At 40.2% G+C, this 16,371-nt stretch overlaps 1 protein-coding gene across 2 annotated transcripts in view; it reads left to right on the top strand.

The window, feature by feature from the left end:
* snx29 (sorting nexin 29) overlaps positions 1-12,634 on the top strand; it is a 141,712-nt gene extending 129,078 nt beyond the window's left edge. For both annotated transcript variants that reach the window (XM_082543241.1, XM_082543240.1), the window contains 2 exons: positions 2,141-2,280; positions 8,821-12,634. In XM_082543241.1, coding sequence (XP_082399367.1) covers positions 2,141-2,280; positions 8,821-8,947 — 267 coding nt within the window. In that variant the 3' untranslated portion in view covers positions 8,948-12,634. The remainder of the gene's footprint in view (positions 1-2,140; positions 2,281-8,820) is intronic.
* Positions 12,635-16,371: the final 3,737 nt, after the last annotated feature.

The raw sequence follows: 16,371 nt of genomic DNA, 5'->3' as shown, positions 1-16,371 counted from the left end.
TCCGAGGTTGCACACGCAAACAAGAGATAACTGGGCTCAGCTCAGTTCATTTTTCTGTAGTTCACAATAGCAATAATTGAAAAATCCAGTCATTGCATTATTGAACAATTTCAAATAAAGTACATGAAGGATAGGATAAAAGAATAATCTAAAAATAATTAAAGTACATTTTAAAGGTTTGAGAGTGCCTCTCATGTTCAAACACAAAATCCAAACTGAGTTTGTTCAGTTTTTCAGTATTAAATCATATAATATATTCTCATATTTAATAGGAAGAATTCAAATTAATGTATGATAACATTTTGGCAAAACCGGTGAGGATTCAGTGTTTTAGCTTCCACGTCCTGTGCTACTTGATGTAATCGGAGCACTGCCGTGCGTCGCGTGTAAGATCCGACTGAAAGTGTGTATTGTGGGTTAAACTGATTTAATTTGACTTTGGGATGGGAAAATAAATGAATTCTTTTCCTTTTACTATCCATCTAAATTAATCAATTTTGAAATGTAGGACTTGCAACTCAAATGTGAGATTTTAGGCGGGTTCATTTTTAGTTGGGAACAGCACATGAATACTTACCTACGAGTCTTTCTCTCACCGTCTCCCACTTTTCTGTCTGCTCTGCGCTGTCCTATCAGCATCAGTGCCACTGTTTAACAAACTAGAAGTGATATAGTTGTCAGTGAGGTGTGGATTTGTTCCCGTGAAAGGAACAAATCTTGAGTCACAATTTGTCTGTAAGGCATCGTGTCGCAGGTATACAGACGGTTTCCTATCTTAAAAAAACTGCTGGAAGACTCCTGGTGTTTGCTTTGTCTTTATTTATAAGCATTTGCCATAGTTATTTCTTAAGCATTGATAGGAATGAAGTGTGAATGTGGCTGCTCCTTGGAAAATGAGTTTTGAGAAAACTCACCAAGCATTCCAGATGTTTTTAAAAAAGAAAGACCGTATCACTCCTGTGCTCTCACTTTAATTGTGAGTTGTTCTTTGGATGTGTTATCACATGCTGTATCTTCTTAAAATAAAGCGTTGTTTTCCCATGGTTGCATATTCAGCCTTGGTATTCATTCTTCTTGTTCAAAAGAACCACATGTGCATTTCAAGCCATAACAATTAAATCACATGCGTTTTGGGATTTGAGATCAAAAGAGAAGCAGTAGTTGGGGGAAAAAAAAGGGAAATATTGGCCTCCTTCAATGGCTGTTTGTTCCAGTCCCAAACACCAGAGAGTAACACGGAGCATTGCCCAGGCTTTGTTCTGAGCCTTGCTGGATGCCGATTAGCCATGCTCACATTGGCCATGTGGCTCTGTGCCTCTGCCTTCAGAGTCGCACAGTGGAAGCGGGTCTGAATGCTCAGAACACTGCGCTTTATCAACATCAGAAATGAAACGACAAAATCAACACAAATAATAAATGTGGTAATCCTAAAAAATGCTTTTTATTTTTTGGATTATGCAATATCTCTTGTCAGAGCAGATTGGAAAGGATTGGACAGCCTGGCCGCTGGCAGAGAGTCAGCAGGGTGCTTTTGGTTTGTATGGATGCTAGAAAAACTGAAAGCCATTCATCACAGAGGATACCTGCAAAGGATCTGAATCTGGCACGTCAGTTACATGTCTTTAAGTCACAATTTGCAACTCCTTACCTTTCCTCAGTTTTCACGAGCCTAAAGACCAATCACTGGCCACGAGCAACCACTGGATAGCAAGTGATTGCTGCGAGTCACTAGATGAAATTGGTCACGAAGAGGAGTTTCTGTGGTTGTTAGCAGGTTTCCACAGTCACATGTAGTTTTCATGTCAGATGCCAGCTAGTCTTCAAGCACTTGCTAACTATTAGCTGAACAGCAGTAAACCTAACATTGAAAACGTCCACCTTCATTGGCACTTGGCTAAATCCTCCAATAAAATTTGCTGTATTTGCAGTGGGATTGTGCTATACTGATAATAGCAGTTAAAGTGAACCCAAATCAGCAGGTCAGAAGTCCAAAAGAAAATGAATTCTAAGGCAGAGTCATGTGTGGTTTCGGTGCTATGAGGAAATATTATCCTGTCACACGCAGTCCATGATGTATGTATTCAGGTGCAGCTTTAACCTCAGTGTCTATTTCAGACTAACTCTTCTTCATCTGTCTCAGGATGCCAAGTTTGTGGAGGAAAGAAGGAAGCAGCTGCAGGGCTACCTTCGCACGGTGATGAACAAACTGATCCAGACGCTGCCAGAGTTCACAGCCAGCCCCACCAAAGAGACGCTGCTGTCACTGCTGCCTTTCTGTCAGTAAGTGGTCACACATAAGCTCCTGAAAAACAGAATATTAGCTTAAATATATGACATGCAGTTGTGTGCGTAGGTGCAACAGATTCAGGTAACAGCTTCTAGCACATCGTGTCTGTTAAAGGTTGGCGTCGTCTTATAGAAACTTCCGAGAGAAATCTTGCCAGAAATTTCTAAGAAACTCTCAACTAATTTGAGTGGGAGTAATGTAAATAATTTTCTAGTTTCCTTTATATAACATCTATCATCAAATGCAGGTGTTAGCTTTTTGTCTACAGGAAGCTCAAATATAGTCCCCATGGTTACCTATTTAAAGGTTTTGTTTAACCACTGTTTGCATACACAACATCTAAAAAGAAAAAAATAACAGCTTCCTGGCATTTGTCTCTGTTTATTATATCATTGTAATATACAACATTTTGTAGGAAGCGTTAACTGTCACTAGTGTTGTGTGAAGAGTTTGCACAGGATACAAGCGAGCAGACAGAATCCTGGAAGTCTCTGGAAAACAAACTTTCCCTGACTTTAACACTCATATTCACACATGGAAAATACACAGTATGTTCTCCCTCTTTCTCTCTCTCTCACACTCACACACACACTCTCAGACTAGCAAGTGTGAAAATGTATGATGCCTCAGATGCCCACCTACCGCCCAGGCTACATTTCAAAATGAGATGTTCCAGTCGTTTCCTGTCAATATTCACATCAGTTTCCACTTACTGCGATCAGCCAGCATGTCTGACCTGTCGCGCCATCCGAGTGGAATGCTGTTTCTTCTCCCGAGACATCGGCGTCATCTTTCAAAATGAAACGACTACATTTTTTCCAGCGTGGATGATATTGTTTTCACCTCAGGAGTGAGTCTGTGTGTGTCTGTGTGTGTGGTATAACTCTGCAGTCTTTCTGCAGTCCTTCCTTGTCATTTGGTGTCTGATGTACATCTCAGTGTGTACCCATTTAAAGCATGTCCTTGAGATTTTATATTTTCTGTGTGTGGTTTTTAGACAACAAAGTATTAGAGCAGAAAGGGAAAACAAACGTGCTGACAAGCTCATTTGTGCTGGTTTTCAATTAAAACTACAAGTAAAAAAACTCTGGTTTGTAGTGTAACCGTAGTGACACCATCGCACAACTAAGCTTTGTAGTCGGTGTGCAAGCAGACGTGTAGCATGTAGCAGAGAGCCTCTAAATATGTCAGTTGCTGAATAGCTGTTGTCTTCTTGTTGTAATTTGTAGTGACGCTGAAGTCTTTACACACGACTCAGTGAAATCGTAGATGACACTTCATCAACTCAGATCAGCATACTGTGGGTTTGTAAGGGGCCGTGCATCTCAACAGCCCTTGATAATGTTGCCTTTGGTGTTTTCACGATGTCTAACCTCTGTGGTGAGGAATGAGCACCTGAATAATGTGGTCATGAACCTGTTGATGGAGGAAGAGGGAGGGGTTGGAGGTGGAGGAGGCGCAAGGTTGAGTAGCGCTCGGCCTTTAAAGAAACCATGCATCACTCTATTATCTGACCACAGTGTCAGAGAGAAACATTAACATAAACTGTGACCTTCACCTCAAAAGTAGCTCTCGATTGTTTACTTCACAGTTTCAGATACTCAGTGCATTTGTGCACATGAGTTTTTCAGCTCACTTTGTTAATAGCTGTTTCCCCGCCCCCTCTGTTAACTGTGCACAGCCAATATTTGTCTGGGGTTACAAGATGCCAGCAGGTATGGTTGCTGATTTGGCAGATACAATGGCAAACACTAAGACTGAAGATCCACAAATGCAAGATAACAAATCTTGCAGTGCATTGAAAAAAGACACAAAATTCAGTGGCTCAAAGATCGCTATGAGAGAGATGCATCAATCAAAGCCAGAATTGATATGACAGCTTTTTGCTGCTGAAGCAGTGACGTCAACACCTGAAAATTCGTGGTTGTTTGTCACAAACTTCAAAAATAAGTTTACCATCGCTGAGTCATTAAACAGCTATAACACTACTATTCCTCCTGTGGTTTGTCCGAAGTGTCGGAGAGCTGGAAGTGTTCCCGTTACTTAGCATTATTTTGACATAAGCACTGACGCTTATCTGTTTGATCACAGCAGTCTGTTACAGGATGAGATTTTAAAGTGACAGTGGACGGTGTCTTTATTTCCAGAGGCTCAAACGTCTCTAATGCGAAACAAAGAGTACAAAGAGTTTGTGTAACTAAATCCTATCTGATGTCAGTATGCTGTATCTTCTGTGATCTTCAGTGTTTTTTTGTTTGTTTTTTTCACTGCACAACACACTTAAATTAACATGCAGTGTTCCTCGAGTGGTTACATGAGGCAGGCTCTAAAAGTAAACGCTTTGTGCTTTTTGATATTACTTGAAACTTTGTTTATGAGGAGTTGAAGTGTAGGAAGAAATTGGGGAAAAAAAGGAAAAGTGAGTCCGTTTCCAGAGATTCCCATGTTAAAATGCATAAATCTAACCCATTAAAAAGATTGTCTTCACTAAATAAAACCAGAAAATGGGTTTAGTTTCTAACTCACCCATTTAGGATTTAGTTGATGCTTAAAGTGAGTCCAGTGGCCACTTTGATTGACTAGCTGTAGCTGATAGGTCTAAACCAGCGTTTCCCAACCTAAGGGAGCCGCGGTACATTTTTCACATTAGAAAAATCACACGGCACACCACCAAACAAAAATATCACAAAAAGCACATTGATCATTTTTCCCTGTGCACCAGGTATAGCAGAATTAGCTCGGTTTGTCTCCAGGACACAGGTCAGATTTTTTCTTTTTAAATATTTAGCTATCGCTATTATGCCCTGCCTCTTCTTTTGTTTTACTGGCAGTTGGCAACTCACTTAATTAGAGCAGGTAGCTGTACTGCCTTCTAGTGGAAGAGAATGTAATTGTTCTGCCCATTACTCAGCCAATCGCTGAGAGTACCAATCAGGTGGAACCAGATAATCTTCCACGGCACACCTGATCATTTCTCATGGCACACCTATATGTCGCTGCACAGTGGTTGGGAAACACTGCTCTAAGCTAAGCTAATTCAAGTGACTTCTTTAGCTTTTTTGGAGCATTTTAACAGAATTTTCTAGCATCAGTTGATAACTTGGCATTTAGGCACCTTATTCAAGTTTGGAGACTTCTGGCTCCAATGAACCAACATGGTGGTAGCAAAAATGCTAAAGTTAAGGTTTAGAAAAGCAAACAGAAGATGCTTTATAAACAGTTTAGTCTATTTTTCAAGTGCACAATTTTATGGGAGTTTTTACTGATTGATTTGGTTTTTAAGATCATTTTTCAAATTAAAACTTACTTCAGAAGAGCCAATAAATGTCCTGTACGTTTGCTTAATTGATAGCAGGATTATAAAGTTGCTAGCGTGGATGTACCCTTGTTTTATTAACAATGACCAGCTTCACTGTGATAGACACCTAGTTCAGCAGTCAGAAGGTCGGTGATTCTGTCCTTCATTGTTGATGATGAGGCGAACATGGGCAGACCTAGCTGTGATTTTTTTTTTTTTTCTTGTGTGTGTGTGTGTGAATCATTGATTGTAGTGTAAAATGCTTTGTGACTTGAAAAGCACCATAGAAAAGCAGTTCATTTACCATTTCAGTTACAGCAGTGTGTTTTTTGTTGTTGTGTTTTTTTAAGAAATAAGGCACACACTTTGTTTGGTGGCCAACACTTATCTGGCCGCAGCTCTTCGTCTCTCTCCACACTCTCTCCGGTCTTGCATGCTGCAATTTTCCTCACTTGTCTGGAACAGTGACGAGGTAACACCTCTTCCTAGATTCGCCACCACTTAGTATGCAGCTCAACCTCACCACTTTTGCAGTTTACTCAGAACACGGTACTCAATCTGGGCTCTCGCCTTACTGACCTGCTGCATCAGGGGGAAAAAAGAGTTTTGTAGACCTTTATCTCACTGCTGAGGAGTTTCAGGCAGTTTGACCTCAGAATAAGTATACAACCTTTTACTGCGGTGGTGCATTGTTTGCGTGTGTATGGCCGAGAATTGATAATTATTCAAACTGTACTGTTTATTATAACCTACCTTTGGGTTAGGCAGTCATTTAGTTGCGTGCTTGTATTTGTGCTCCTGTTTACTCTAATTAGATTTCTCTTCATTCAAGTTTTTAATATTCCAACAGTGCCTGGGAAAGTTATTATCCTGCACAAATCAATATCGTGTCCAAATGGAGGACAAACACATGCTGAGAGGCAGGAAAAAAAATCTATAGGCCTAATTAATTTGACACATTTTGCTATTTTACACAGTTTGCTATGAATAAATGAGGTGGCTTGCAGTTTCAACTCTGCATGCTGCACTCAATTTAGTATGATTTTTGCTGATAAAACTCCCCATCATATCAGTTTTTTTCCCAATCGTTGTCAAATTCAAATAGTGTGACTGTGTTTGATTGAGTCTGCCTGGTGCAGTGGAGGTCTGGGAATAAGTGGTACTTGAGCCACTGCTAAATGTACGTTATGCCAGAGGGGGGAAAAAATATTCACCATATATTAATTGATCTGAGGCAGTTCGCTGTAGCCCAAAGCTCTCTGATCTTGATGATTATGACACAGACACTTGTGAGCCATGCATTTATATACTGCATTTTTGAATGCAAACGTATGCTTGCAGGGCTGTGCTGTGACTGTTCCTTCTATGTATACATCTGTTTTAACATGACAGAGTTTTTGGGATCCGCCACCATGAAGCTTTTTTGCCCCTGCTGCCTTCCACCCATTCACCATGCCACAAGTGTGTTTATTTTTAGCCTGTATTGTTCGAGTGGAAATGAAAGTCCCTGACATTGAATAGCTCAGATGTCCCCGCTAATCTTAATCATACCTCCAGCAGCTGTGGCGCATCATTAATTTGGGCCAATTGGACATCAAGAAGGAGATGCTCTCTTCCTTATTGCTACTTGAACAGTTGAACCCACTGCTTCTATTACAGAGTCACTGCCACAGAGTGTATGAGAAAGATGGCGCATTCAGGTAACAAAGGTGAAACCAAGTGCAGCAGGATACTGCAAAAAAGACATCAGTAAACACTCTTCTGATATGAGTTCAAGCCCTAAAGTTAGTGTCATGTGGTATTTAATCAAAAATATTGTATAAATAGTGGTCCCATTTAGGCCAAAACTGACAATAAACAAGGGTCTACTTTAGGTTGAGGCCACTTTGCAATTGACCAAGTATATATGAGCATACAGTGTCCCTGATTTCTCAGTCTGATCCACCTTTTGCTTGTTGTGAAGCAGCCGAGATGCTGAATTTTAGCTTCTAAAGGTGTCAAAAAAATATGGCTGACTTTTTTTGACTGTGTCCATTTTTTATTTACACTTAATGGTCACAGTTTTGTCACCAGCAGCAGTGAGAGGTGACTGGCTTATATGCTGTATTCTAGAAATAATGATTAATTTGCTGCAGTTGCTGCTGGTTGTTTCTGAAAGGAATCAAATCTGAGCAGGAGAACACAGGTGCACAGAGAAAGCGTTCGACTCGATGTGTTCGGTCTCCTGCCTTTGATTTCCTTTGTTAGACAAGTGGCTCTCGTTCAATGTCATCAGGTTGAAATTAAAAAAGGGTAAAACTAACAGTGATTATACAATCATTGCAAAAGCTCAAGCCATGGATTTCTTTACATACTGCAACATTTTTCACACTGTAGCAGAAGTTTATATAAATTTATATTATAAAAGTTTATGTAATCCAGTTTAAAGGATTTTGTCTTGTTTTAGGATTTGATTAGGAATCCAAGCAAATATGTAAGCCAAGAAAAAGAGGCTTTTAGAACTCGATCTCACGTTTCTTATAATTACACAACTAATGACAGGACTCTGTGGCTTTACAACACAAAAGCTGGCTTCCTGTTAAAAGGGAGTTTGTTCTTCCCACTGTCGCCAAGTGTTTGCTTATGGGGGGCGGGGCTAGTTGTTGGGGTTTTCTTGCTATTATTTCACTGTCTTTACCTTACAATACAAAATGCCTTGAGGCGACTGATGTGATTTGGCGCAATATAAATAAAATTGCATTGAATTGGAAAAACAATTCTTTAATTTTATTCCCATGTGACTATCATGTGTATAGTCCATGTAGTGGTACTTACAGGTATTCCTGAATTAATCAGTTAGTCACAGAAAAAAACCACACTAATTAGAAATGAGAAGTCTGTTCTTGTCACCCTCTGTCTAAAAGCAATGACCTCATGTTTCAAAAATTTCTCCAAATTTTGAATAATGAATCCTTTGTAAACTGCAAATGAGCCATCCAAGAGAGAATCTTGGCAGATGTAGTAATAGTAACTAAAGGGAAACAAACAGTCAATTAGAGAAGCAAAATGGAAATGTATCTATTAGCTGGTTTTCAAAGGGGAGAGGTTCTGTGGCAGAAGGGAAATGATGCATTTATTCCACCAGACGCAGCATCAGTGGTGTGTTTGAATAATAAACTTGGTAATAAACTTCAGCAGATGTTCGTTTAAACTCCACGTGTCTTTCTTCTCCTTCCTGCTGTTCTCTCTTATCTAGAGACACACCCCAAGCCAACGATGGCGGAGCCAAGACGCCACGGTCGAAAACTTCGTCACGTTTTCCCAGACTGGGCCGCAGGAACACCCAGGAAGCCAGACCTGAACCTCAGAGTGGTGACCTTTAACCCGAGGGCCTTCGAACTCAGATCTGGGGACGATGTTGCAGTGCCTCTGGACTGTGAACCACAGGCTCAAATGTGTGAAAGGACATTTGGAGCATCTGAAGGACACTAAAGGCGTTACAGATAAAACGCCTGGGTCACCTAAACCTTCACTGCAGGCAATTCCAGGAGAATATCAAAAGATTTCTTTGTGTTGCCTGGCTAAGTAAGGGATGAATTGCTCCCCTGAAACTGCCTATTGATGGACCCAATCAAATAGTGTCTTTTACCTCACTGAGAGACTGAAAGACTCTCTGCCAAGACTCTTTGTAAGACTCTATAAGCTGCACATGGACTAGCTTGGAATCCTCTCTATTTTCTCAAACACACTGGGATGATGGGGACATGTTGTTTTTCTTAAGTTTTGTAGTGAAAGTATTTCATGGTCACAGTGCCTACAGTATTTGTAGCTGCATTCCTGCTCTGGGTTGGTAGGGAACGGGTTTGCATGTGAAGGAGGTCAAAGGGGGGGATTAAAGTCTTTGGTTGGAAATGATTTTTTTTCTCTGCTTATGTCTCAGCATTTTAGTGCCATTACATTTATGGACAACACTGATTCACCATCAGTGGCGTGGACCACCAGGCAACGGGCATTCCTTCTTCCTGCTTCTGATATATTATATGACTTTTATAGAAAATCTGTGATATGTGTAACATAACTTAATGTTACCATGGGTGCAGTAATTATCAAAAGAAGTTAGAAATCCAATTTAATAATCACGGTAAAGGATTTGGTTTAAACACCACTGGTAAACTAAAATATCTAAGAGACTGTGAAAAAGTCTGGGGAGTCAGTTTTTCTTAAAAATGAAAAAAAAAAAGTCTTTCCTTTTTCCTTTCCTTCATAGTTTTTGAATAGCCCCTTGCTAAATGAATGAATTGCTGTAAATGAGTGTAAATTCGTATGTCCTCTCAAAAGTACATGATCACATAACCAGTGATCTTAGTTTGATGCACGGTTATAAGGTTTGGGATAACCACGATTGTGACTTAGAATAAAAGCAGCCACATTTTATGAGTAAATGCAAACATAATATTGACATAAATATTGGCCCACACCTCTTTATTTTCGAATTCAGGGGTTTTCAGTCCCATTGCCACAGGTCTATAAAATCAAGAACCTAGCAGTGTGCTCCACCTTTGCAAATTTTACAAACGCAACCAACTGTGAGAGGTATCACTTAGAAGAGGAAGCATTAGGAGAACGGCAACTCGAGCCACAAAGTTGCAGACTATGTGTAGTAACAAAGCAGTGTTGCCGAGTGCTGAGGCACACAGTGCATAAAAGTGACTCAATATCTGCAGGTGTTAACATCAGCTTAGAAACTGTGCACCAGGAGCTTCATGGCATCGGTTCCCATGATAGAGCAGCTCCTATAGATGTAATGAGATCGGCCAGTACATTTGTCCTTGTGTAATATCAATTCGTGTCATACATATTTTAAGATTAGAAAATGGTAAAATAACAAAATACCACTAAAATTTACCAAATAACTCTTTTACCGAAAAAGTTGACTTTTCTGTAAAATGCTAATAAACAGAACGCGATCATCTGCAAATGATTTCATGATATTGAAAATGGTACACAGGAAGCACTGAGGCACATCTTGCACATTTATAAAGCACCATTAATGCTGACCCATTATTTCTCCAAGACAATGCATTTTGTCACAACAGCACGGCTGTTAATCTGACCAACCTGCAGTGCAGACCTATTACTAAACTAAAACAAAAGATATGACAAAGGAGGCTCTAAACTGTGAAACATTAGAAATCTTATTTTTTTAAAAAGTAAGATTAATAAAATATTTCACTTTTAGAACTACAGCAGCTGGTGTCCTCAGTTCTAAAATGATGCAAGTTAGTGGAAAACATTGTGTCTTTGGGACAAGAACAGACACGTTTTCAAAAATATCTAGAAAAATGACCAGTTATAACATTGGATATGTTGTCCTTGCATCCATTTTCAAATAAATATGGGTCTTTAAATTATTTGCATATCATTGCACTCTGTTTTTAATTATATTTTAAACTGGTTTGTTTTTGGGAGGGGGGAAACACGATTGTGAAATAGCTGTGTTTTGGAGGTTTACCCTCCTATTCATTACATAAATATGGGTGATTATCAAAGGTCGACTGACTGAACTGCAATTCAATATTTAATGATTGTTTTGCTAATGTGTCTTAGCAAGATTTTCATGCGGTGTTATGTTGCAAATGAATGTTTTAAAAATGACTAAACACTTGAAGAAAAGCTGCTTGTTAGAGTGCAAGCAAAGTGCTGCCAAGCATCAAGTGTGGTGTAAAGCAGGAGCTCATGCATATGCATAGATTACGCAAGAGTAGTCGGACTACGTTCAAATGAGTGATTGTGTTAGAAGGGCTTTGGGAAACTTGTATCAAAGGGGGCGGCTCGCAAAAGTGGTGAACACTCCTGACTATTGTTGATGGGAGGTTAACAGAATAAGCCTCGTGTGTTTTTAATTAAGTTGATATTCTAAAACACACAAAAAACGACCCTCACTAGTATCGAGCCGCTGCTAAACACTCCAGTCGTGGCAGGAAACTGTCACACGACTTTCATCAATACATACAGGTTTTTAATCCCTGAGATAGTTATTATCATTCCTTTTATATGACTGTGATACAATAAAACACTGCAGGTGCAGAACTGCCTTATAGAAAATAAGCCCACAGATCATGATTGTGTGTAATCTGTACTGCTAGCAAACATGTCGTGTGTTCATTGTAGTAATAAAAAAGCAGCTGTTCATTCATCAGTTTTACAGTGAAGGTGGGAATCATTTAACTTTTCAGCACAAATATTCATACGATATATGTGGTAGTGTCCTGTACAGCAACTGTATGCAGCATCAATCAGAAAGCCGCCATCACTGAGCTTTAGACTGGATGGTGTCCACATTAATCAAACAGCTCACACAGCTCCAGTTGAAGTTTAGGGTGCATTTAGCTGTTAGTGGCTAATATAACCTAAAAGACAGAAACAAGGAGCTAATTTATCAGATTTGTGCAGCTCCCGCTAATAACAAAAAGCTTTTGTGATTTAAGACTTAAGAAACCCTTAAAGCAGCTGATTGATACGCTTTGGGGTTTTTATAGCACTATGAAGCATCCATATACACGCTGTTTCTATTTTGACCAAGGCTCCCGATCTCCTGTTGATGTAAACAATGCAGTATATTTAAAACATAAAAAAAAGCTTTGCAATTCTTTTATTTTGGAGAAAAAGCACTCAATACTCCACAGGGCTTATTTTAAAACTGAAACTCTGTGACCACTGCTGCACATCACACACTTCTTTACGTATTTCAGGTAGTCTTAAAATGCTCAGTGGTGGAGCTTCCCTTCTTTTTGGGTAGAGTTTTCAGTACATCAGTATTCTTTCAAATGAGTCCATCTCCTTCCCCCGTAATTGCTTGCTGCACCTTGAGGCTGGTAACAAGAGTGATGACAAGCAAAGAAAGTGAAATTGGCTTATTGAGTTGCAGCCAAACTGTTCTCTTTGTAGTATGCCTCGTTTGTTCTTATGTACTTTTCTGTCCTTGCCTTTTGTCGGCGGCCTGGCCTTATCCATCACTGTCACAGCAAAGAGGGACTGAACAATAAAGAGTATCGCATCTACGCTACCAACACTTCTGTGTCACTTACTGTCATTGTTAACATTGTCGCTCGCGTTCACGGATGAAAGCAAATCGGCCACTACATTTGTTGCATAATAAGCTCAGAATGCGAAGTCATGTCAGAGTGCATTTATGCACGCATGCAGATGGTGTGTGCGTGCAATTTAAATACAGATTAGGTGTGTAGTAAAGCGTAGATGTGTTTATATTGCGAGATGAACTCATCAGTCCTCCCATCACATTCTCTCTGTGAACCGTATGCATACATGGATGGATGCTGTGGATTTGATTTTCGCTGCATCTGTTTTCCTCTTGGTTTAATGAATACTTAACCTTCACTGCCTCACTAAGCATTCTCTGAGCTTTTGGGAAACACAGTTCCCCGTTTCTGGGTTTGCTTTGCTCAATTGGAATAGAGGGAAAATTTAAAAAAAGAACAGCAAGGGTGTACAAAATGCTTGTCGTCCATTGACCGGAAAATTGGTTACAAGCCCGTTTAGGATGTGGATGGCTGCTTAAACATTACACTCATTTGGATGCATGTAAGTCAAGAACACCGAGCGTTGAGCACGAGACATGTTCTCTAACATTTCTATTGTTTTAATGGAATAAAATTGCCGGGCTTGGCTTTGGCTTTTATGAGATTAAAAAAACCTAAGTGGTGCAAACCTGAACGATTGGGATGTTCCTGTGTTTTACATATACACTATATTACCAAATGTATTCACTTTCACAGCTACATGTGAAAATCAAGCACCTAGGCTTGCAAACACCTTTAACAAACACTTGTGAAAGAATGGATCGCTCTTAGAAGCTCAATGAATTCCAGCATGGTACCAGGATGCCATTCGAGTCATGCCATACCAAGACAATTTAATGCTCCAAACTTTGTGGGAACAGTTTGGGGATGGCCCCTTTCTGTTCAAACATGACTGTGCACCGTGCACGAAGCAAGGTCCATAAAGACACGGATGAGCAAGTCCTGTGCGGGAGAACTTGACTGGCCTGCACAGTCTTCACCTTAACCAGACTGAACCCCTTTGGGATGTTAGGATCAGGCAGAAAAAAGAAGCTAGAAAGTATGTGGTACTAAAAGGAAACAGCTGGAGAAAAATTGTGCAACGAATTAGTTCAACTGTCATATTAGTCAGTTATATGGTTGGGTATAAAAAGAGCATCTTAGACACGCAGATTGTCTCAGACTTTGAATATCTCATCATCTATAGTACACGAAATAATCAAAAGAGTCAGAGAATCCAAAGCAAGGCTTAAAATCAGTATTGGACGCCTGTGATCTTTGGGGCCTCAGGCAGCACTGCCTTAAAATCAGGCATGATTCACTGCATGGGCTCAGAAACGGTTTCAGAAATCAGTCTGTGAACACAGCTCGCCACAAACGTAGGTTAAAGCTCTGTCATGCAATGAAAATGCCACATATGTATAAACACTGCCAACTTCTCCATCTCCTTCTTTTTAAATTAGATTTGGTTCAAAGTAAAAATCTGTGACGTGATCGGACAAAAAAAACAGGAGACGTGTCATTCGGCTTGTTATAAGCGCGTAAAACAAAAGCCTGCATCTCTGATGAGATGCATCATTATCTATGGAATTGGCAGTCTGCACATCTTGAAAGGTACAATCGGTGCTGGAAGGTATGTACATGTTTTAGGATGACACATGTTCCCATCCAGATGACATCTTTTTCAGTGTATCAGTGCGGCTTCATAGTCAAAGACTCCAAACTTGCCTGCAGTGCAGACCTTTTACTGGTTGAAAACATCTGTTACATCATGAAATGAGAGAATGGCACGACATTGTTCTCCCAAAAGTCTTTTTGGGAGATATTTAGTATGTTTATTTGCAAATTTAGCATTTTTCCTGGGTTTTTTTTTAAATTTCATAAAGAAATGTACCATGTTTCACCTTTTCATCCCCCGTCCACTTTTTCTTTGCCTCTCCAGCCTTTCCTTGAAGACACAGAGATCCTCGTGGGATCATTTTACGGGACAGCGTGTAATTACACAGCTATTACATTTGTGAGAAGAATCAAGGAGACAGAGACCCTGCTTTGAACAAGATCACTGTATAAGCAGAACTGCTCTCTTTACAAGACACACGTGGCATCGGATTGCATGTTACTTATAACGACATGGAACAGCCTCACCTCTACCCTTCACCATAGTTATTTTGCATTTTACTTAGCATCCCTCTCCACTGTATTTATTTATCCCTACCTGTGCTTGTTAGGATTGCAGAGAATTTTCTAATATGCCAAAACCAGAATAAGCCCTTTCAATTAGCACGAGTTAATAAGTGGCAATTATTACTGTTTTCAGTTCCCTGCAGCCTGTGATTCAGCTTGGCTGTTTGTGTTTCTCAGTGTTTGGAGGTTTTGATTATTTGTCAGAAAGCATGACCTGCATCTGAGCGTGAGCATTTTTTTGTGTGTGTGTTCACAGTCTTGCTGTTCTTCAGCTGGCAAAAGCTAAATTAAATGTTCACTGTATCCCTGCAGGTGGGCCATGCCCCTCCTCTGCACTGCCAATGAACAGCACCTTCTCAAATTTTGCTCTCTCATTCTCTTCTTTCTCTCTGAGTCTTTTCTTCTCCTCTCTGCTCCCTCTCTCACCTTTGTCTTTTTATTTTCTTACCTTTTACCTTAATACCTTTTTCTGCCTCGTTTTTTCCTTCATTGTTGATTTTCTTCAGGTTCATCCTGCCCTCCTTCAGCCCCTCACCCTCTCTCAGAGGATGTTCATTTCTAACAGTGCTCTCCAATCCCCACCTCATCTTCACTCTCCATGTCTTCTTCCATTCTTCCATTTTCCACCTATAGGCAGCTGATTTTATCCTGCTCTTCTCTAGCCTCTCAAACCCTAAGACTACCTTTATCCTTCTCACACTGCTTCCCATCCCTTCCTGTCTCTTCAAGCCCTCCACCACTTCCAATCTCATCCTTTCTCTCTCCATTGCCATACCTTGTTCCTTCAGAGACTGAGCCTGCTTGGCACATTGTATTTACTCAGCCAGTCACTCGCCGCCTCTATTTATTACCTACTTGGCGATGAGGCAGGAGAGACAGAGTGAACCAGCCCTTCGGAGGATTTTCCTCTCAACTCTCCCTGCTGCCGTCTGTCGCTGAATCTTCAAATAGTGTCTTGGAAAATTGATTGTTTCAGGCTTTTCTTCACCCCCTCCTTTCATCTTTTTCAATTTATTCTGCATTGAGTGCAGACTCCTGCCTGTTACATCAAAGTTCACATAACCTGTAGTTATAAGGAGGGAGCAGGGGTTCGATCACTTAAGGCTCTGATCAGAGGATACATTTCTGTTGTATCTTATCTAAATGAAATCCCAAGTTAAGCTGTAATGGATTATGTTAATTAATATGCTATCAGTTCTGGGAACATGGGAAATAAACTGTGTGCTTTATCCCTAAGCTGTTTATAAACGTCTCCGGTATGAAGGGAACATGCAGCAGCGTTAATTACATAACTGATGTGCAGATTCTCATCATGTTGGGGGCCAGATAAGAAAAAAGAATCAAATATGCATGCGGCATGGTATGTTAATTTCATGGTAATGCTTAAAGTACACAAGCAGCATGGATTGTCTTACAATTTCTCATTTATTTTCACAGCTTCAGGTTGGGATTCAGCTCCTACTGCAGAAAACCAACAGCTCTCACGAGGCCCTCCTTTGTTTTTGTCTTCATTTGAGTTTTCCTTTAACTGCAACCTGCCTCCT

The sequence above is a fragment of the Aulonocara stuartgranti genome (assembly GCF_965226115.1).
Source record: "Aulonocara stuartgranti genome assembly, chromosome: 8".
In the NCBI taxonomy this organism is placed as follows: domain Eukaryota; kingdom Metazoa; phylum Chordata; class Actinopteri; order Cichliformes; family Cichlidae; genus Aulonocara; species Aulonocara stuartgranti.
Note: the sequence above shows the minus strand (reverse complement) of the source record. Positions and strands in the feature narration are given on the sequence as shown.